The 21,575-nt window shown below is 60.0% G+C and overlaps 2 protein-coding genes across 20 annotated transcripts in view; one reads left to right on the top strand and one right to left on the bottom strand.

Moving 5' to 3' along the window:
* CHD5 (chromodomain helicase DNA binding protein 5) overlaps nucleotides 1–5,363 on the top strand; it is a 75,239-nt gene extending 69,876 nt beyond the window's left edge. For 6 of the 8 annotated variants that reach the window (XM_032301052.1, XM_032301051.1, XM_032301050.1 and 3 more), the window contains 4 exons: nucleotides 312–475; nucleotides 582–696; nucleotides 804–857; nucleotides 1,657–5,363. In XM_032301052.1, the coding sequence (XP_032156943.1) occupies nucleotides 312–475; nucleotides 582–696; nucleotides 804–811 (287 nt within the window). In that variant the 3' untranslated portion in view covers nucleotides 812–857; nucleotides 1,657–5,363. The remainder of the gene's footprint in view (nucleotides 1–311; nucleotides 476–581; nucleotides 697–803; nucleotides 858–1,656) is intronic. The other 2 variants (XM_032301054.1, XM_032301053.1) reach the window with 1 other exon arrangement.
* A 571-nt stretch (nucleotides 5,364–5,934) lies between these two features.
* Nucleotides 5,935–21,575, bottom strand: part of KCNAB2 (potassium voltage-gated channel subfamily A regulatory beta subunit 2) — a 105,740-nt gene continuing 90,099 nt past the window's right edge. For 6 of the 12 annotated variants that reach the window (XM_032301077.1, XM_032301081.1, XM_032301080.1 and 3 more), the window contains 10 exons: nucleotides 19,419–19,463; nucleotides 17,920–17,963; nucleotides 16,497–16,583; nucleotides 15,693–15,737; nucleotides 12,540–12,625; nucleotides 11,583–11,703; nucleotides 11,348–11,442; nucleotides 10,294–10,414; nucleotides 9,773–9,861; nucleotides 5,935–8,629 (listed from right to left, as the gene is read on the bottom strand). In XM_032301077.1, the coding sequence (XP_032156968.1) occupies nucleotides 8,540–8,629; nucleotides 9,773–9,861; nucleotides 10,294–10,414; nucleotides 11,348–11,442; nucleotides 11,583–11,703; nucleotides 12,540–12,625; nucleotides 15,693–15,737; nucleotides 16,497–16,583; nucleotides 17,920–17,963; nucleotides 19,419–19,463 (823 nt within the window). In that variant the 3' untranslated portion in view covers nucleotides 5,935–8,539. The remainder of the gene's footprint in view (nucleotides 8,630–9,772; nucleotides 9,862–10,293; nucleotides 10,415–11,347; nucleotides 11,443–11,582; nucleotides 11,704–12,539; nucleotides 12,626–15,692; nucleotides 15,738–16,496; nucleotides 16,584–17,919; nucleotides 17,964–19,418; nucleotides 19,464–21,575) is intronic. The other 6 variants (XM_032301083.1, XM_032301085.1, XM_032301084.1 and 3 more) reach the window with 1 other exon arrangement.

Raw genomic sequence — 21,575 nt, 5'->3', positions numbered from 1 at the left:
CCTCTACCCTTCCACCCCTCCACCCTTCCATTCCTCCACCCTTCCACTCTTCCATCCCTCCACCCTTCCACCCTTCCACCCCTCCACCCCTCCATCCTGCTATCCCTCCATCCCTCCATCCTTCCTTCCATCCCTCCACCCCTCCACCCCTCCACCCTTCCACCCCTCCACCCCTCCACCCCTTTACCCTTCCACCCCTTCATCCCGCCACCGCTCCACCCCTCCACCCTTCCACCCCTCCACCCCTCCACCCCTCCACCCCTCCACCCCTTCACCCCTCCATCCTGCCATCCCTCTGCCTCCTGCCACAGTCCTGAACCAGCTGGAGGAGCTGCTGAGTGACATGAAGGCTGATGTGACCCGGCTGCCATCCATGCTGTCCCGAATCCCCCCTGTGGCAGCCCGCCTACAGATGTCAGAGCGCAGCATCCTGAGCCGCCTGACCAACCGTGCCGGGGACCCCACCATCCAGCAGGTCAGGTTCGGCCTGTGCACCCCGGCCCGAACCCCCTGGCGTGCCCCTGGGTGGAGGCTGGGTGGGGGGCCTGAGGCCACCTGTGAAGCTGAGTCCTTGCCTCCAGGGCGCTTTCGGCTCCTCCCAGATGTACAGCAACAACTTTGGGCCCAACTTCCGGGGCCCTGGACCGGGAGGGATTGTCAACTACAACCAGATGCCCCTGGGGCCCTATGTGACCGGTAGGTGCCCGTCCGCTCCGGGCAGCATGCACACGGGTGCCCGCCGGGCCCGGCCTGCCTGCTGCCGCCGACGCCAGGCAAGCCCGGCTCCCCTCTCTTTCTGACAGATATCTAGCCGTCCCCGAGACTTCCCTGTGCCGCAGCGCTCATTTCCAGCTGAGGTGAGGGCTGCTGGGCCCGCTGTTCCTCCCGCCACCCCACTGCTGGCCAGTCAGGCCTGGCCACAGTCAGCCCCGCCCTGTCCTTGACTCCTCTCCCTAAGTCCTGGAGACTTTACTGCCTCTGGTGGCCTTGGGAGCCACCCTCCTGCCTGGAGCCCCTCTACCCTGCCCTCTTGGCCCTGGGACCACCTTGTGGCCAGTGTGTCTGTCCGCTGGGAGGCTGGAGTGGCAGGACATGAAGGGGTCGGTGGACTTGGGTGAGCTCCTGTGTGCACGTGTGCTCCCGTTTCACATGTGTTCCCGGTGGAAGTCAGAGACTGCTGCCCCGGCCTGGAGCCCTGTCCCGCCCCTGCTGTCCTGCTGGTGGCAGACATCACATCTCATCTTACACCTCACTCCCTGCCCACGACCAGGAGGGTGGCTGAGGGTTTTGCGGGGGTTATTGGCCAGGAGAGGGGGCTTATTTCAGAGGAACTGCCAGTTCAGTCTGGCCTTCTCTGGGGCCTCCAGCCTCCACCATGCTGTGTCTGTCCCTGTGGGAACTGTGGCTTGCCAGCAGAGGCTCCAGAGGGGCTTCCTGGCTCGCTGTCCCTGCCAGCTGTTGCTTCCTGGGTGCTCTTGGCACTCTGGGTGTAGCTCATGGCCTGGCCCGACAGCCTGTGGCTGGGAAGCCCCCGGTCCTAGCTGGTTGTGATAGGCAGTGGGGGGAGCAGCTGCAGGCTGTGGGTGCCACCCTGGCGCCCCTGTAACTGGAAGCCTGGCCGCCCACCTGCATGACCCACTTACTTGCCTTTTGCAGCCACGCCTGCCGGGTCACCTGCCTGACCCCCATGGGAGAGAAAAGCTGCCGCCTTTTTAGGAGCCAGCACCACCTTGGGACAAAAAGGGAAACCGAGTCATGGCATCACATGGAGGACGAGGCCCAGCCCGGCGCGGCCAGAGCCCAGAAGTGCCACGTCATCATAATTCAAGTGTTCTTCCACACAGTGTCGCCCCCACAACCACGCCGGACGTGCTCCCTCGCCACCTTTTCCAGACGACTCTTAGAAGAGATTTCATTTATTTGTACATCTTTTGCACTTTCCTATTGAAGACTTGAACACATTTGTCTTGATAAAAGTCAGATGACGTATGGAAGATTCGAACCTGCAGTACTGACATCTCTCTTTACCGATGGGTTCCAGATGCAAGGAAGCCCTGGCACTGCCCTGTGGACTCGGCCCAGCCGGGAGGACACGGAGCCCGGTGCCCTGGGAGCCCTTGGCGTCTCCTGCCTGTCCTGTCTACACCTGTGTGACTGCTCCTTCTGCTCCAGCCCCCTGCCTACTTGGAGCCTCCCCGCACCAGGCAGGGCAGGTTGGGGAGCAGATGTCCAGTCCGATGGTGAGACCCGGGCTGACATTTCCCCTCCTTCCTGCTGAGGCTGGAGGCTGCTAGGCGTTTGCTGTCTCCTTGCGGTGAGGGGGTCCTCTGCCAGCAGGCGTCTGTTCCCGGCCCCATGCCTCTTGAAGGCTCTGAACTCTGTTACCAGTGGGATGCCTGTGGCCCCGGCTGTTGTGTTCATGGCAGGCAGAAGCGTGTGACCCCAGGGAGGGGGTGCTGGGAGGGCCAGCGCTTGCCTCAGAGCCACTGCTGCGTTTGGGGTTTGCTTTCTGCCGGAGGTGTGGTTAAGTGACAGCAGATGCCCCAGCAAAGGAGGGTCATGGTCCCTGAGCTGGCCCAAGAGACCCTGGCCCTGCCCTGTGCTCTGGGATGCCTGCCCTGCCCACCTCTGGGGGTGGAGCTGGGCTGCCCCTGGGAGCCTGGACTTGTCCCATTCTCCTGTCCCTGAGAGGCCTTCCTGGGGCACTTCCTGCCTGAGGCTGCCCTCTTGGAGAGCGTGGGGAGAGCTCTGCCTGGAGGGGACTGGGCCCAGTGCCCTCTGCAGACCCCTCCCAGCCGCCACACCGAGGGCTTGCTGCCTTGTTTCCTGCTTGAGTGCCCTGGAGTCCCAAAACCATCTTCCCACATGTGGGCTGTTGGAATCCCACCCACTCCCCTGCCACTGCCCCTCCAAGCTGGGGATGGAGATGGGGAGCAGGTCAGGCCCTCCCTAGGCCTGTCTGTGTCTGATCCTCTTCCTGGTCCCAGGTCAGCCTGGAAGGCATTTCTGAGTCTTGAACTGGGAGCTTCCTAGGGAAGGTGCCTTGGGGTGCAGAATCCTGGGAGTGTTAGGAAGGGGCTCCGTGAGAAACCCAGCTGGGTCTGGGATGGGAGTGCCACAGGGGCTGGGACTCTGCTCCCTGGAGAGGGCCTGCCTGGGACTGGTGGGGCCAAGGCTGGGTCAGGACTCGCCGGCTTGTGTTGCAGACAATGGAGAGATTCCCTAAGCCCCAGATGCTTCCCACATAATGAGGATCTCTCTGAGGGTGGGACCCCAAGACTCCTCCATCTTGGTGCATTCCCACACTCCAGGCTGGATCCAGGTCTGCAAGGCCAGCCTGAGGTTGACCCTGAGGTTGCAGGTGGGCATAGTGGGGAGAACGCAGGGGTGGAGATGATTGTCAGCAGGCTCACATGCAGCCCGGACTCCGCCATGCGTGGGCAGCACCCAACGTTGCCTCCAGGAAGGGCAGCCCTGAACGAGCCATTGTGGTTTCTCCACGTGCGCGTTGTGTGCTTTGCCGTGCCTCCCAGCAAAGGCTCCTGGCTTGGGTCACAGGCGAGGTGACCTGCCATAAGCTCACTCCTGTGCCCCTGTCCCCAAACAAGCAGTGGCCAGCACTGGCTTGGCCCTCTTTGGGAGCAGTGCCCACCTCCCTTGGCCCACAGCAGATAGGTCCCTAGTGGCAGGCCTGGAGGTGTGTGGGAGTCAGGGCAGGAGTCCGTGTCTCCACCCCAAGGGCTGATGGCCCCTCCCCTGTGAGCCCCTCCTCCCAGGCAGCCTTGCTCTGTCCCTTCCTCTCCGCTTCCCTCCCAGGCCTCGCCAGGGCTCTCTTCTCCTCTGCCTGGTTAGACTTGGGCACCTAGGAAAGCCTGGCCAGAGCTCCTTCGGGCCCAGGCCCCCTGCACTGCCTGGTCCAGAAGAGGTGATGCGCTCTGTGGCTGGCAGCCTGGTAGCCTGGGAGCGGTGGGCTGCTGGAGTCAGAGCAGGTTTGGGGCTGACCAGTTTGGAGAGGAGAAAAGATCTTCGAGTGTCTTCTTGGCTTGTCAATCATCTCTGCCAAAAGTGGTGATGGTGGTATTGGTATCTTTGGCATCTCTGGGCTGGGTTTGGTTTTTGCTGCTGGCAGAATTAGGGGCCTGGGGCATGAGTGTGAGCCCAAAGTACCAGTCTGTGATTGGAGATTTCCAGCCACTTTATTTAAACCAATGCTGAGTAGGGCTTCTGCAGAGCCACCTTTGGGCCACAGTCTTGGAAGGCATTGCCCCGTGGCCTCAGGTGACTCGGGGTGGAGTGAGCAGGTCTGTGGGGTCCTCATACACGCCTGAGGCGGAAGCAACATCCTCCTGAAAGCCACCTTCCAAAGCTCCTGTGTTTCCTGCAAACTTGGCTTTTGCCAGGGGCGGGCCGGACTTTCCCTGCCCCAAACGATGGAAGTCCTCCTGCTTTTGGGGCTGCCTTCTCAGAGTTCCCCGGGTGCTCCCCTGCCCAAGTCAGGGGCTGACCAAGCCTTGGCCCCATGACACCGGCAGCCCTCACCGGCAACTCCTGTCATCCTGGGACACTTGAGGGCCCAAGGAGGTGGACTGGAGAGGGGGCTTGGGGACGTGGGAGCTGGAAGCCGGTGGAGTTGGTCAACTGTGGGTCACTTGGAGCCTCCAGTGTGTGCCAGGGTCTGTGGGCAGGGGACGGGGCGTGGGTGGGGGCCGAGGCCGGCATGCCATCTTGGTGACCTGGCCTCGGACCCTCCTGCAGGGCTCTCCTGTGGCAGGCCCGGCATCAGTCGTGGAGGCCGCCTCCTGCCTGTTTTGCGTGTCTGGAAGTTTACAGGTTGTGGTGCATCAGCCCAGTCATTGGCATTCTGTTTTTGTTTTCTTTTTCTTAATTTTCAGATTTTTTTTTTAACAAAGTATTTTTTTAGGTGCGATAACCCAGAAAGGGCCCGTTGGGTGTGTGTGTGTGTCCTGAATTCCTCAAGCCGAGATTGGAGCCCAAGCACCCTGGAGAGGAGGAAGGGGTCCCACTGGCCTGTGGGGTCTGAGTTCAGGGGTACGGAGGGAGCAGACCCCACCGGCCCAGGCCCGGCTAAGAGGGGGCCGACCCCTTTCCCAGGCACAGCCCCAGGCTGGCAAAGGGAGGGTCCTGGGCTGGGTGCAGGGCACGTCAGGAGTCCCAGCCAGGGTGGCCCTGGTGGGGGTGGGGTTGAGCTTTGGAAGCCGAGCTCTCCTGTGAGCCGTGGCTTGTCCGGTCTTCACCTGCGGGAGGCCGGACAGAGACCGAACAACACAATCACCTTTACTTTGTACTCTGTGTGTATGTTTTGGTTTTCTGTGTTTTAATAAATCCTTTGGGAAAGGATTTAATCAAAGAGTTTTTTTTTTTCTTAAGATTCAAGATTTAGAATAGGAATGGGGGCTGTGGCCAGGGAGGAGTAGTGGGGGCTGGGGATGTCTCCAGAAGCCTTCTTCTCTTGCCTGGGATGGTCATTTCACGAGGCTCAGGGCTCACTGGGAAGGAGGGGAGCCCAAAGCAGGGGTGTGCTGGGGTGAGGCCCCTCTCACCTGCACCCCAAACACGTACCATGAGGGCTTTCCCAGGCCTTGATCTCTGTCTTCATGAGAACAGCAGCCTCCCAGCAAGCAGCTCTGACCCTTGGCGCTGGTGAAAGAATGTGTTGGGGGCGGTAGGGGAGGCACCCACCCTCTGTGGGCCCCTGAGCGGACTCGCTTGGGAGAGATCTTCTGACCACCTTGTCCGCAACCTCTGTCCCTGATCTCTCTCTCTCCACGGGCCCTTTCCAACCCACCCGCCCTCAGCTGCAGGCTCAGGTTCGGGGGAGGCCCCAGCCCCTGGGCCCCTGGGGCCAGCAGCCTCTTCCTCCCCTCCTCACCCCGGCCCAGCCCTGACCCCGAGGACATGAGAGGAGCAGAAAGGCGCAGAGTCCGATGGGTTTGGGCTTTATTTTGCCATTCCATAAATACGGTGGCTGAGTCGTGGTCTGAGTCTTGTTTGGAAGCTCAAGGCATAGGACAGTCTCTGCCTAGGTAAGGAATGCAATTAGCTGAGGAACCACAGTTGGTTAAAAAAAAGGAAAAAGCACATTATTTACATGACTGGACAAGGACAAAAGATGGGCGGAAGCCCCCGTCACTCCTTGGGACCTGGGGTCTGGCCACAAGGCTGAGTGGGAGGGAAACAGTGGGGGCCCTGCAGCGGCCAGCAGGGCCAGCGCCGCCCTTTCTAGACCCCACTGGCCTTGGCCTTCTGTACTTCCTCAGATGGTGCCACCCAACACCCCCCCTCCCGAGTCGGGGGACCTGGCCCCAGGAGGCAGAGCCCTCACACCCTCGCTGCGGTTTGGTGTGGAGCAAACAGGACACCCAGGAGCCAGATTGTGGGAAGAGCTGTGCCCGAGGCTGCCTGCATCCTGGCACCAGGGCCTTGGGCCTCGGCCAAGCTCACCAGGGGCCCGGCCTCCCTGTGTTTGGCAAACTCGCAGCCTTCGCGGGCTCAGCTGCCCCTGGTGTGGCTTGTATTAGGCAGCAGTGCCCACCCTGGGCACCACCTCGTGCGCCCATCCCTCTTCCAACAGTGGGTGGGGCTGGGGTGGCAGTGGGGATGGGGCCAGCCACCCTCCCTGAAGGCAAGGGGGGGCCACCTGCCCTCCGGCACCACTGGCCACTGCAGGACCTAGTCGTGGAAGGAAGCAGGCGACTCCTACCTGGACCTGGGCCACAGGCTGGGACCTCCATTGGGAGGAGACTTCCCTGCCCCACACCTGCAGGGCTGCTTCTGGTGAAGCCAGCAGCAGGACTGGTGGAGACCCCGGGAGTTGGTCTACGAGGAGGGGCCCGGGTTTAGACGCCGGGGCAGCGTGAAGGGGGGTTGGGAATGGCAGAAGCTGTGTCCCTCTCCTCCTCTCAACCTGGCCCCTCCCCGCTGGTTTTTGTGGCTTTCACACATAGCTTCCCAGGCCTCGGCCCGGCCAGGACAGGATAGCAGTCCCTGCAGGATGGCAGGGTGGAGCCTTCTGGAACAGCGGGCTCCGGTGGGAACAGAGGAGCCCCAGCTGAGGTTCGCCCTGGGGGCAGGAAGCACAGGCTTCCCCGTGGGGCCTGCTGGCAAGGGGTGGGGGCGGCTTTGGGAGAACCCTGCCCCACACAGTCAGCAAAGCCTGGGTACTTCTCAGGACACAGGCCTGGGCCTCTAGACGGCATCTCAGCACCTGCAGGCTTCTTGGCATCCCCAGCCCTCTGGCCCAGGCTGCACAGGGGCGTCACTCTGGCTTGCCCTGCCCTCCCTCCCCCTCCCCGGTCTGTTGCAGGCACTGGGCAGTGGGAAGGGCTCACCTGTCCTGGCCATCTTTCCAGGGAGAGGTTCCCTGAGGTCTTTGCCCACATTATGGGGGCTGCAGACCCCCAGTCCTGGGCACACAGCACAGAAAACCCCAAGGGCCTTTCTTTACTGAAAAGGTCCAAGCATGCTCTCTGCAAAACCCAAGCCCACCACCTTGGCGCAGAACAGCAGCCTGGGGTCGAGGTGGCTTTAGAGGAGGTCTACAGGGGCCAAGAGGAATGTGTCCTTGTGCACAGGGCCCTCCTGCTGCCACATGTCGTGATGTAGCCAGCAGCCACCATCCAACTAAGAGCACATGACCACAGGGCCTTCCGGGGCCAGGACAGAGGGGTGGCGGACAGAGGGGTGGCCGGACAGAGGGGCCTGCCCCCGCTGGGACCTCTCCCAAGTGCTCTGGGCCTCGCTGGTGTGAGGCTCATCACTGGTGTGTGGACGGAAGGTGGTGGGATGCTGAGCTGGAAATCAGACCCCTACACTTTTTGTGGCTCCCAGACTGGTGGAGCCAATCCCCCTGGGTCCCTGCCCCTGCCAGCAAGGGTGGGGGTGGGTGGGGGTCAAGGGCCAGCTCGAGCTTGGTAGGCAAGACTCCTGCGGGGACCCAGTGGGAAGGGTTGGAGCAGAGAAGGTTGGGGGAGGAATCTGGGGTCAGGCCCCCCAGGCTGTACCTGGAGCCCCTGGCAAGTGGTAGGTGGAGGAAGACCCCAAGTGGGGAGGCTCTGCCCCAGCAACCAAGGCCCTGGAAGAGGGACCCCTCGATGGGCCAGACCCCTCTCCCCCTCCCCCCACACCAGGTAGGGATTCTCAGCAGAGGAGAGGCCGGCCCTGCCTGCCCCAAGGACCCAATCGGGCCTTGGCCTGGCCTTGACTTTGGGACTCGTGGCTGCGGCTGGCAGAAAGCTGGGTGGTCTCTTCTTGGAGGATGAGAGGACGTGACAGGCTGGGGTGGGACAGCTGGGACGTCCTTCCTAACCAATGCCATTCCCGGCACAGGTGGGACTTCGACATGGTCTGGTGAAGCAGTGGGCGGTGTCTGGCAGCGACTTGGGAGATGGTTTCCCGATGACATCACAGTGTGGTGTTTCTCTTTGATGCAAACCACACTCTTTACTTGGCTTCGAAACAGCTTAAGCGAGCGAACAGAGACTAGGAGGGAACGGGAACTGTCCGAGCAGGCGGGGGCGGCTTAGGATCTGTAGTCCTTTTTGCTGTAGGGTTTATTGCCCAAAATACTATCAATCTCGTGGATAATGGAAGACGACAGCTTTGGAAGGACCTGCGCGCAAGAATAAGAACGAATCAGAATCCCGCCCACCACGGGCCTGGCCGGGGGCGGAGGTGGGCGAGGCTCCTCCAGGTGGTCGGTGGGCCAGGCCCGAGTTACCCCATCACACCTGGGCTCCATCTGAGGCAGATGGAGGCTGTGCTGCTTTTGTGTTCCCGAAGGTTCGGGGCAGACAGGAAGCATGCCTGGGTCTGGGCACTACCCCTCAAATGCCAGGGCGCTCTAGAACCTTCCTGTAAGGGTGGAGGCAGCAGTGCCATAAAACGCAGACTCCAAGGCCAGATGCTGGACTTCCACATCCGACTGCCCTTTCCGGCTGTGCGTGCCCCGGCTGGCAGCACCGACAGCCTTCCCGGCGATACAGCCAGGGCCCGGCTTCCACCTCGCTTTCGCACCCCCAAACTGACAAACAGCAGGTGGTCAGCCAACCCCACAGCCCCGCCTTCCCAGCCGTCCAGGATCCTACCACCATTCCCGTCTTGGAACTGCAGCGCCTCGTCCCACCAGGGCCCTCTGCCTTGGACTGTGCTTCCCAAAGCCTCCAGGATGGGGCAGCCAGAGAGCAGGCTCCCTTTCCAGGCTGAGCTGCAGCTCGCCCTCCTCTGCCCAAATTTTGCCCAGGGTCCCACCTCACTCAAAGGCAGCATGCCAGTCCCCGGAGGGGTGCAGTGCCTTTCGGATCTGCCTCTCTGCCCCACGCCTTCTCGGGCCTTTGCATTGACGGTTTCTGCTGATGGAAGTCAGCCATTTGCATGGCTTACTCTGCGCTTCTTCAAGGCTTTGCTTGAGCACGACCTTCTCAACAAGCCCACCCCACGGGCCTCCTTGAACCTGGGTCTGCAGTGCCACTGTCCCTGGCCCCAGCTCCCCACCCCTCCCTCCCCTCCCCTCCAGGCTCTCCCCTGTGGCGCCCCTCCACTCCCAGCACACATTGTAACCTCCTTGTTCCTTGCAGTCAGTGTGTATGTCTGTTCCTGCTGGAAAGCAAGGTCTCCAGGAGCAGAGCTCTGATGGTTCACGGACACATCCTGAGCGCCTGGAACAGAGCCTGGCACGCAGGATGAGCCTGGGAGGATGCACTGGACGGGCACAGCTGGGATGGGGACTCTGCCCAGCACGGCCTCTCGCACTCACCTGTATTGCCCCAATGTTCTCCATGAGCTGGTCCGCGTTGGAGGCCCCCAGGAGCACGGAGCTAACGCCCTCGTTCCTCAGGCACCAGGCTGTGTCAGCGAGACCCGAGGTGAGGAAGAGACAATCACTGCAGGGGCCCCTGATGGCTCCGCCTTGCCCCTGACTGGGCCCCAGCGTCTTAGTCTCGGGGCTGAGGGTGCTTAGGAAGCCTAAAAGTGCTGGGCAGGGGCTGTGCCTAAGAGGAGGCTGGAGGGGGCGTGGGGCTCCCTGGTGGAGAGGTGGCCCAAGTGCCCAACGCTCCCCAATCTCTTCCCGTAAAAGTGGGAGCCCCATTACCACGGCTGTTGGATGGAGGGCGTGGCCCAGGTCCTCAGGAACTCCTGACATCCCCCTAGAGGCACGGGGTCCCAACCATTCCCCTTAGAGCCCTGTCACCTGTGGCCAGCTGGGGGCTGATGTCCAGGGATCCCTCCCCTCTCTCCCCAGGGACACTGGTCCATTGGTGCCCCCAGGCCTGTTACCTATGGCCAGCTGGGGCAGGGTGCAGCCCAGGCGCTCGGCGAGGGCCTGCAGCTCCTTCAGCTTGGCCTGCTGGCGCCGGCCCTCCTCACTCAGGATCTTGTCCTTCAGCCACTGGTAGCCCTGGTTGAGATGAGGAGAGCAGGTCACTGGACCCCAAGCGCAGGGGGCCAATGGGCTCATTCCTTCTGGACCCTTTGCCCTCATAGGGCTCATCTCATCATGAAGCCAGGACAGTGCCCCTGCCCCAGGCCTCTCAAGCAGGGAGAGTGGACAGTGGGCTGGGCACGGGCAGGTGGATGAACGGGGCCTGTCCAGGCTCTGGAATGCAGAGACTGTGGTGCTGGCCCAATCCCCAGCCAGGACAAGGAGGCGAGGTGCTGGCCTTCCTTCTCTTAGGGAGCTTGGCAGCCTGGGGCCTTGGCGGCCACCTGCGGCCCAGAAGAACCTCCTGGCCCTAGGGGAGTGCCCTCTCCCCAGCCATCCCTCCCAGAGGATTGCAGGGCCTCCTGGGGGGCGTCCTGCCCTTGCGGTGGGATGGGAGGAGTGGGGGGCCGGGCCGTGCTGCTGGTGGGGGCCCCAGTGCGGAGTCTGCTGGCTGGGCAGGCTTTCTTGGCCTGCTCCTCATTCCCCAGATCCTGTAGAATGGGGACCCTCCTGAGTCCCCACCAGGAGGTTGTGTGCTGGGAAGAGGCGCCTGTCCCAGGGTCACCTCCGTGTGGCTCTGCAACCCCTATCCCTGCGCCCAGGCCCAGGGGTCTCAGTAGTGGCGGATCAGTGAATGCTGAACTGTGGTGAGGGGCAAAGGTGGGGGGATATGTGAAAGGGCCTGCTCACTGGGGCCTGTGCCAAAGGCTGGGCAGCCCCTCTGGACATGGAGTCTGGCCAGAAGGGGCTCCATGTTCTCATGCCAAGGATCCCGTCCCCAGCAGACCGAGGTGGGAGCAGCTTCAGCCCCCGAAGCCCCACCCAGCACCAATGTGGTTGGCCCAAAGGTCCCTCCCCTCCAAAACGCCTGTCCTCTGCCCGTCCCTCCCCACCAGGCCGTTCCTTCACCTTCAGGGAGGCTCTTGAGTAGGGCGGGATGCCACTGTCGTATTTGCCAGAAACGATGCCACAGGCCAGAGGCGACCAGGTCATGGCGCCCACTCCTGAGAGAGGAAAAGCAGGTGGAGTCAAGCCCTGGGCCAGAGGGTGGGGGGTGGGGCGGGGCAAGGGCCCGAGGGTGGGGGTGGGGCGGGGTGAGGGCCCGGGGGTGGGGGTGGGGCGGGTGAGGGCCTGGGGTGCCCACCTATCTTGTGGAACAGCTCTGGCAGCTGAACCTCCACCTTCTCGCGCTGGAACATATGGTACTCAGCCTGCTCGCAGATGGGCGGGGTCAGGTTGAACTGCCGGGCCACCGAGTAGGCCTCCTGTGAAGGCAGAAATGGGCCCCAGTGGCCCCTGACCTTGAGCGGGTAGGGGGCTTCTGGGGTAGCCAGGGAGGGGGCACCAAGGCGTGCCCGGGACAGGCTGGTCTGGCAGCTGCAGCCTGGGTTGCAGCAGTGGGTCTCCCCGCTGCTCACACTCCTAGTTCTCCTGGGAGCCAACGAGGCCCTGGTAAGCTGGGAAAAGAGGGTGGATGGTGGGATGTCCAGGCTGGAGGGTCCAGTTATGAGCAGCCCAGCCTCTGAGCCACACAGCCTGGATGCCAATCTTGGCCCAAGCTGTGTGACCTTGGCATGTTACTGAACCTCTCTGTGCTGCCACATCCACGTCTGAAAAATGGGCTGCCTGTGGCATCACCTGGTAAGGCACTGTGAAGATGGCATTCGAGTGGGTCCCTGTGCAGCCCTTGAACCTAACAGCGCCTGGCACATAGTGGAAGTGGCCAGTGTTGTTATTACCCCCGAGTGCTCCCTGAACTCTAGGATGTCTGCTAAGAGCTTCACACTGGCTCTCTCAGGGACTCCTCAGGTTGCCCCATGAGGACTCACCCAGCAGACGTGTTCTATAGATGGGTAAACAAGCTCAGAGAGATTAAGCCATTTGTCCAGGGCCACACAGCGCTGGGATTCACGTGGAATCCCCGTCTTCAAGGACTGCATACATAACCACCACACTCCACCATCCTGTCCCTCCCTTAGCTCCCGGGCATTGGTGCAGTTGGGACCAAAGGCACAGACCCTGCCAGAGCCTTGGGGTCTCCGTGGGCAGCCTATGCCAGGAGCCCGTGCCTGGACACACACATACTGCGCGGTCGCCGTACCATGATCTCCATGGAGCTCCAGCGTGACGTGCCCCAGTACATGGCCATCCCCTGGTTGATGACGTGGGTCATGGCGCGGACGGTCTCTGTCGCGAGAGAAGGCGAAATTGCAGGTGGGGGGTGGCTGGGGCTCTGGGCCAGCCTCGGGACATTCTGCAGATGCAGGCAGGAGGCTGGGAGGAGGGACAGGGGCTGCGAACATGTCTTGCAAGCAGTGTACTTCTGGCTCTGAAGTTGGGTGTGGGAGGGGTTTTTTGGGATGAAAGAGAAAAATGAACCACAATCCTAGAAGCTGGTCCTGAAAACCATTTCCCTGACTGGTTACAGGCCTATGGAAATGTTGAAAAATGGGTTATGGATGGACTGTGATGTTTCTATGGCAGATTAGAGGGGACATCAAAGAATGAAGGTGGCTGTGGACTCTAGAATTGGGGCTTCTCTGGTCTCGGGAAGATTCTGGGGCCTTGATCACTTAGGAAGGACCAGGTGAATGCATTCAAGCTACCGTCCGATTGGCAGCAGGAGGGAGACGTGTTTTCGCCTGTTTCTGGATTCCTATTTTGGGCTATCCCAAATTCTCACTGGAATAGAGAGCAGACTGGAGAAGGGGAAGCGGCAGGACTGGGGTGCCGTGTGGTCCTGGAGGACAGGGCTTCGAGCCGAGCTTCTCTCATGTCCAGGAGACTGAGAAGCAGGCCTGGAAAGCCCAGGTTCTCAAAGCAGCCCAGCACCAGGCCAGAGTCCCAACCTGCCTGTCCCTGACAAGGGGAGATCCCAGGGCCACAGGGGTCTGGGTGCTCCTCCTGTAAGGGGCCATGGCCTGGAGTGGAACAGTTTTGACGCTCCACAAGCCCTGGGAACAACCTGAATCGTGGATGGCAGAGACACCTAAGCCCTGAGGACAAAATCTCAGAGACTCCATGCTGGCTTTTTAAAGAAGAGAGGAGGGACCCTCGCCCCAGCGACACGGTGGATTCTTCCCAGTATTCAAAAATGTTTTTGAGACATAACAATTTGGTGGTTATAGCTCCCTCAGCCTCATGGGGATGTGATTTTAAAAACAGAACTTGGCCTCAACATTTCGGATTTCAGAAGCCTCTTAGCTTTGCGGGGTGACGGACTGTGCCTCCAGTTTCTCACGGGTCTGATACAGTGCTTGCAAGTTGGACTGCCAAAGGCAGTGTGGGAGTGAAGTGGGGTGCAAGTGTTTCTAAAAACAGCAATGACATTGACCCTGGAAAAGCCCCGGCTCTCCCTAAGCGCCTGCTTGTTCTCTGCCCAAGTTGCGGGGAAGCTGAGGTCCTGAAAATGGCTGGGAGTGGGGCCGATGGGAAGGAAGGAAGGATGGAGGATGCTGGGCTTGCTCTGCAGGCGCCACCTCGGAATGGCAATGAGGCCACGGAGTGGCAGCGCTGGCTTCCCGTCGACTTCTGTTTTTGGGGTTTCTCCTAAGCGCCCCTTTATTGAGATTCACCCTGAACAGAACCTGGGGCCTCCTAAAGGCTAGAGCTGAGGCCACTGGGGTTTCTGGAGCGGTGGTCTCGGCAGACTCACCCAAGACCCCTGGCAAACCCCCCCCGGCTTCCACGCTTGCAGGCCCAGCCCTGCTTTCTGCTTCCTTCCAAGGTCAGAGGTTGTTCCCAGAGGCTCCTGGGAACCGTCTCCGTCCCCTCCTGGGGGTGGAGATCTGGGAGGGAGTCTGACCTCTCAGGGCCACCTCCCTGGACCACCTGCTTTAACAGCCAACACCAATAGGTCTGCTGGGGAAGGTCTGAGGAGAACCTGAGGCTCCCAGAAGGATCTCCGACTACATCCTGCCCCGGTCCAGGCTCTGGGCCTGGCAGCCTCGTGAAGATTTTTAGAAACACTCTCGGGGCACCTGTGACCATGCAGCACGAGTTCCCGGGTCTGTTCAGCCAAGGCTAAGGTCCACATGCTCGAGAGAGGGAAGCCAAGGCCCCCAGGCCAGCCTGTTCCCTCACTCTCCCTCCCCGCCAGCTGTCTCAGGTCACCAAGGTCCCAGCCAGTGAAACCGCACACTGCCCTGGGGCGCCCCTTCCATGCAGCGACGGGGAGACAGGGCTGACGGGCAGGAGCCTGCAGGAACCCCTGGCTGTCCTGGGGTGGGGGGTCCTAGGCAAAGGCCCCTGGGCTCCCTGGAGGATCTGGGCAGAAGCAGGCTGGACAGGGGCCACACCAGGGAGCACCCAGCGCTTGTGCCCAAGCGTGGTATCAGTGGCCCCAGGTGCAGGGACAATTAGGGACAACTTTCCTTCACCTCAATATTTAAAGCTGCTGAACAGAAGTAGGAGGACTGAATCTTTCTAGCTGCTGCCAAAACCCATGGTATCTCCTGCCATGTCACAAATAATACATGGGGGGTCAGGTGGCAGTGCCAGTTGGCAGACAGGGGCCCAGGCCCAGGAGACCAACGCCCGCCCGTGGGGTGGGGTCCTTGGGCCCTTAGCTGTGGAAAGGGCAGAGAGGCCACGTGTGGCCCAAGGCTGCTCCCTGGTTTCAGAAGTCCCTGGTTATTCTTCCAGGAGGAAAACGACTTCATGTTGATGGAGAGATTTGGCCACCTGGTGAGAGGCAGGGGCCCTGCCCACCGAGGGAACACACAGCCAGCATGCTGTCCGAGGAGCAGCGTGCTGTGGATGGGGCAGCCTGCCAAGCCAGGTGTTCTTTGCCTCCAGAAGAGACAGGAGCTTAGTGAATGCAAACCGTGGAGGAGCTAAGACTCAGTGAGGGCTACATGTTCTGGGGTCCCTGACAGGTTTGCGCCTTGTGGAAACCTGGTCTTCCCCAACCCTTCCCATGGCACCATCCAGGGTCAAGGCTCCAGGTGGGGATCGCAGCATCCTCCGATCAGGAGGACCCCCGGCCGCCACGGAGCACAGCAGTCAAGCCCAGGGGTGGGGACATGCGCAGGAGCGGAGAGGAGGAGGAATGAGATGACGGGGGTTGGGGGCTGGGGGCTCCAACACCACTTTGCTTTCCTTCACTTGCAAGGTGTTCTCACAGGGTGCTCTTTCCCCGTTTTATGCATTTTATGGAGAAGTTTGTCATGGGGTGAAAGAATCATGTACTTAAAAATACTGTCTCATAAAATGCAGCTCAGAAGTCAATAGTCAGGCCGGGGGCACTGTGTACCTTCTATGATGAATGTCCTTGACTTGGAGGAACTAAATGGGTCCCCTGGTGATAAAAGAAAGATTTAAAGAGACCAGAGTTGATAGCTGGGAGCACTGAGAGGCGGGGCACGACAAAGGCGCAGAGGGAAGCACAAAGCCCCGCGCGGAGCACGAGTTTAGTTAAAAAGGAAAAAATATATCCACACTCGCACGTGCGCGCTCACATGAGCATGTGAAAACAATAACTGGAAGACAACTTAATTTTCAGGTCCCTGAAGCAGCAAAGCAGACACAGAAGGACACCTGTAGCAGGAGGACACCTGTAGCAGGAGGATGGGGGAGCGGAGGGGCGGAGGTCAAACCGCCAAAGTAACCAAAACCATGAAAAGCGCGGAATTTTTTTTCCCTCTATTTATCCCCCAGAGCAAAAAAAGACCCCCAAGCCTCTCCACGGATCATGAATGGAGAGAATACCGCAGTTGGAGTCCCCACGAGTGACTTCACTTAGCTGCAAAACAGCAGCTGCAGGGGGAGGGGACAGTTCCAGTGCGGCTTTGACTGGGAGGGTGGGGCAGGGTGGTGGGGATCCGCTGGGGTACAAAGCAAGGACAGGGACTCGGGCTGGAGGTGGTTGGCAGCCAGAGGCTGAGCTCACTCCCACTGTGGGGAAGCCTGGCCCCTCGACCCCCACCCGGACCCAGCCTCCTCTCATGGCTCACCCAGATGCCCAGCAGGGCCCATGCTGGCCGCCTCCACAACCGCAGGTTCAGACCCTTTGGATGCCGCCCAGGCCTCACCTGCAGCGCCACCGCAGACCACCTACCTTCCATCGGGGTGTTGGGGTCCGGGCGGTTGGCAAATACCACGTCCACATACTCCAGCTGCAGCCGCTCCAGAGAAGCTTTCAGACCTGGGGGAGGACCGGGCAGGGGCATCACCACTGTGGCTGCACCTCCACAGACACCCGGGCCGCTCCATTCCATGCCCAGCTCAGGGAAAAAGAGATGGAGAAGAGGCCCCTGGCATCTGGAAGCTCCGGAAGCTTCTGGAGGTGGTGAAATGCCTCAGCATAGGTGGAGAGTGGGGTGGGAGGGTCTCGCCTTCAGGAGGATGTCGGGGGCCACAGGCCACACGTCCTCGACTAAGTGAGGGGAGCCCCTCCTCCCCCTAGACAGCACGCCCTCCTCTGAGGCCACTGTGTTACAACAGGGAGAGCACGTCATCTAGCACATGTGGAGGGAGGAAGGCTACACCTGCTGCCCCTCCCACCAAAGGCAATAGTGTCTATGGCCAGGCACGGGGGCTCTTGCCTGTAATCCCAGCATTCTGGGAGGCAGAGGTGGGCGGATCACTTGAGGTCAGGGGTTCGAGACCAGCCTGGCCAACATGGTAAAATGCTGTCTCTACTAAAAATACAAAAAAAAAAAAAAAAAAAAAAAGAATTTGCCAGACGTGATGGCGGGCACCTGTAATCCCAGCTACTCAGTAGGCTGAGGCAGGAGAATCGCTTGAACTCGGGAGGCGGAGGTTGCGGTGAGCCGAGATTGTGCCACTGTACTCCAGTCTGGGCGACGAGAGTGCAACTCCGTTTCAAAAACAAAAACAATGGCAATGGTGTCTAAAACGCCCAAGCCGCCCGTGAGTGCTTAGAGCAGCTTAGGACACACAGTTGGCAGAGTGAAATTCTGGGTTGGGGATGGGGAGGATGGGAGCGGGTGGCAAGCCCCGTAGGTGATTATCAATGGAGTGGTCTATTACCTTGAAGAAAATGCACACAGAGAGCAAAGGCATGCAGATAATAAAAATGCAGCAAGAGCCGGATGCCCGCCGCCTCGCTCCCGTGCCCGGGGGTGCTGAGTCGGGGCTGTGTGGCGTGCACCTTTTCCTGGGCACTGTGGGCATCCCAGCCACCCTCGCTGGGGTGTGCTCTTACTGTCCCCACTGCACAGTACTGTGGGAGAGGCGGGGGCAGGGTGCCCCTTGCTGAAGACCCACTCAGCCAGTGCGGGCCGAACCTGGACTGAAACCCAGGCTGGTCTGTGCTCAGCCACCAGCTGCCCTCGTTCCCGACAGGGTCCCCCTGTGCTGCCTGGGGTGGAAGCAGAGGGTCAGGCCAGAGCACTGGGTGCCTCAGGATTGGGCGCTCGGTCGGGTAACTGAGGGGTCGGGCACTGTGCTGTCTTCACGTTGGCCTCTGCTGATGATCCCACAGGTGTGGGCCCTGAGGTGCCCAAGCACATCCTCACCTTCAATTATGTGCTTCCTGGACAGGCCCCGCTCCGTCTCCGCCCTGAAAAACAGGCCGACCGCGTGTGATGTTGCCAGTGGTTTTGGTGCCTTGACCCCTCCCAGAAAACATTTATGATGTGGTGTTAGGTGCTAAAACTCGGTCAGCAAACGCCGTGTGCAGTCGGATTTCATATCGGAGGTAGGTACCCCAGGCTACAGGGCTGAATCCCCAGAGGCCCGGGGGAAGCCTGATCACAGGGCTTAGAGGGGAGGTGGGCAGCCGCAGGGGATGAGGGAGCTTTTGTTTTCCAACTTAACCTGTCTGTTTGATTTGGACTTAATTTTTTTAGAAAATTAGGAATGAATCAGGCTGGATACAGTGGCTCGTGCCTATAATCCCAGCGCTTTGGGAGTCTAAGGCAGGAGGATCATTTGAGCCCAGAAGTTCAAGACCAGCCTGGGCAACATAGTGAGACCCCTTATCTTAAAAAAGGACAAATTAAGGCCAGATGTGGTGGCTCACACCTGTAATCCTAGTGCTTTGGGAGGTTGAGGCGGGCAGATTACTTGAGCTCAGGAGTTTGAGAGCAGCCTGGACAACATGATGAAACCCATCTCTACAAAATACACACAAAACAAAAAAATTAGCTGGGCATGGTGGCATGTGCCTGTTGAACCAGCTGCTTGAGGCAGGAGGGTTGAGAACCCAGGAGGTCGAGGCTGCAGTGAGCCGGGGCTATACCACTGTACCCCCGACTGAATGACAAAGTGAGATCTTGTCAAAAAAAGAAACAGAGAAACAAAGAAAGAAAAAGAGAGAAAGAAAAAGGACAAATTAGTCAGGCATGGTGGCACATGCCTGTAGTCCCAGCTACTCAGGAGGCTGAGGTGGGAGGATCGCTTGAGCCCAGGAGTTTGAAGCTACAGTGAGCCACGATCACGCCACTGTGCTTCAACCTGGGCGACAAAGTGAGACCCTGTCTCAAAAAAAAAAAAAAAAAAAAAGAATAAATGAATTGTAGTTGTAATTCCTATGAGCCCGTGTGTCCAGCCCCCAGAAACTATGGAGCGGACACCTGGAGCCCTGCAGGGCTGACAGGTGGCGCATGGGATTTGGAGTGGTTTGGGCAGTTCACAAATTTTCTGTTTTCCATAATTTTTATGATGTTACTGAAGTGACCAGGAAAAAAAGAATCCATGTAAGTAAAAAGAAAAGTTAAGCAAGGTTTTTGTAAAAGGCAAACTCAGCCACAGCATTTTTTTTTGATTTGATGTCCCTTAACAGGGACAGGCTCCGGGCATAGCTGGTGGCTGCACCAATGCCAGCTGTGCCCCCGCTGGGGACAGGAAACAGCACTGGGCCAGGGCCTGTCCAGGGTGGACCCCGACCACTCCCCCTTCCCAAGGAGGACTGTCCTCCCCCCACCCAGGAGCCTTCTAGGTTAGGGTTCTCTGGGGAGCGTCGGGCCGTGGCTGCTGGGCCCGGGCTGGAAGCTTCGCCCGCTGTTGCACCTACTTTCCGCCCCAGAAGATCTTGGTGGTGATGACGAGGCTGGACCGCCTGCGGAACAGAAGAGAAGGAAGGAATGTGATGGGGCCCGGTCCCTGGGGGTCCTCCTTCATCCCCAAAATCCTCATCTCTCACACAGAGGTCCTGAAAGCCTGGGAGCCTGGGGCATAAAACGGGCACTTCCCCATCTTTTGATGTGTACCACATGCCAAGCCGGGGTACGTGGGTTCCTCATTGAACCAGGAGGCAGCCGCTGAGGCTGTAACTGTGTGTCAGGCAGGGGGAGTTGGACAGTGGGGTGCCCAGTGTGACAGGATCCTGGAGCAGATGCCTTCTGCCCAGGATGTAGGAGGGGGCCTGGCTCAGGGAATCCTGGGGCGCATGGATTTGGTCCACGTAGAGGAAGTGGCAAGAGTCAAGGCCGGAGGAGGCCGGGTGTAGGCCAGGGGGCAGGGGTGGGCTTGGGGGGCTCTGGCAGGAGTTGAGGATGGCAAGATTCAGGCGGGAGGCAGGCAGGGAAGCTGGCACAGGGGGCCCAAGTGTGGCCAGACTAATGGGGTTCTGGGTTTGAGTAGCTGAGGCAGAGAACTCTGAGGATTTGGGCTTGAGCAGAGTGAAGGAAAGGAATTTGTTCTTCTGCTCTGAGTTCACACAAGGCAACGCTCATACCAGCGGCTTTGTCCTGGTGGGATGGGGGATAATGATGGCCCCTCCTGGCCACATTTGACTTTGACCCCTCCCAGAGGAGGGGATACCCCTCATCCGGGGGTGACAATGACCTCCTGGTGCCCCATGGCTGAGCTTCTTTCCCACCCGGGTCCTGGCTGGTCGGGGAAGCAGCTCACGAGGCCGGGGCAGGAGGCCTCCTTTGCCCCCGAAGCATCAGCCACCAAGCTCTGGCTGGGGCAGCGTCACCTCCAGGCAGAGGAACCACCACATACTACCTCCATGTGCATTCACTAAAGACACGGTCAGGTATTTGTAATACGTGCAATTTCCTTTCACTAAGGGGTGAGGAGGAATTTGTGAGTTGCCAAGAAACAAATTTGATGGGACAAGAAGGGGTGTCAGGAATCCATGGGGGAGGGGATGGGAGCTGCCCAGCAAATGGCCCTCAGAGGGGAGGAAGGAGGGAGGACCAACTTTGTAATTGCTTCTGATGTTTCTGAAAATAAAGAAACATTTATTAAGAAACAGGGTACTGGGGCTTGTCAGCCCCTTCAGATAAAGCTGTGTCCAGGGGTCTGGGGAGCCCCCAAAATGTAGGAAGTGCTGATCCCGGTTGGTCCCAGGGAGGGTGATGACCTTGGCCTAAGAAAGGTCCAAAGGCTCCTGGGAGACCAGGGTGGATGGCCCCCAATCTGTGACCTTTGGGCTCCATCACACCCGGGGACCACTCCCAAGGTCCTTGCTGGAGGGCTGCCACTTCCCAGGCGAGTGTGGCATGTCCAGCCCTAAACTGGATGAGTGATTTTCAGACTTGGGGCCACTGACCCTCAGGATAGCCCGCCAGGGAGGTCTGACACACACTCCCTTACAGAGGCGAGCAGTGAGCTCCGGAGAGGGGGAGGCTCTTGCTAAGGTCCTGTGGACAGGGTGCAGGGTGGGATCCAGCCCCCGTCTACGGGCTCTCTGAGCCATCCCCTCTCTGGCAAGCTGGCTCCCCTGACCCTCAGTGCTCCACCTGAAGAGGTGGAAGGGCTTTGCACCCCATCTTCTGTAGCAGCACCCCTCTGCTGTACCCAGGCCCGTCAGGGAGTTCTCACTCCAAGCTCTTTTTGGCCCACCTCTTTGCAAGCGGGCACCTTGGTGTTCAGGGTCTCTGGATGACTTGGAGATGGAGGCTAAGGTGGGGGTGGAGACTAAGGTGGGGTGGAGGCGGAGGAGGGGGTGGAGGCTAAGGTGGGGTGGAGACTAAGGTGGGGTGGAGGCTAAGGTGGGGTAGAGGCTGAGGAGGGGGTGGAAGCTAAGGTGGGGTGGAGGCTGAGGAGGGGGTGGAGGCTAAGGTGGGGTGGAGGCTAAGGTGGGGTGGAGGCTAAGGTGGGGTGGAGACTAAGGTGTGGGTGGAGACTAAGGTGGGGGTGGAGGCTAAGGTGGGGGTGGAGGCTAAGGTGGGGGTGGAGGCTAAGGTGGGGTGGAGACTAAGGAGGGGGTGGAGGCTAA

This window comes from Sapajus apella, unplaced genomic scaffold (genome assembly GCF_009761245.1).
Source record: "Sapajus apella isolate SASKATOON/1434 unplaced genomic scaffold, GSC_monkey_1.0 scaffold43, whole genome shotgun sequence".
Lineage (NCBI taxonomy): Eukaryota > Metazoa > Chordata > Mammalia > Primates > Cebidae > Sapajus > Sapajus apella.
The sequence above is the reverse complement of the archived record's forward strand: the minus strand, read 5'-3'. Positions and strand labels throughout refer to the sequence as shown.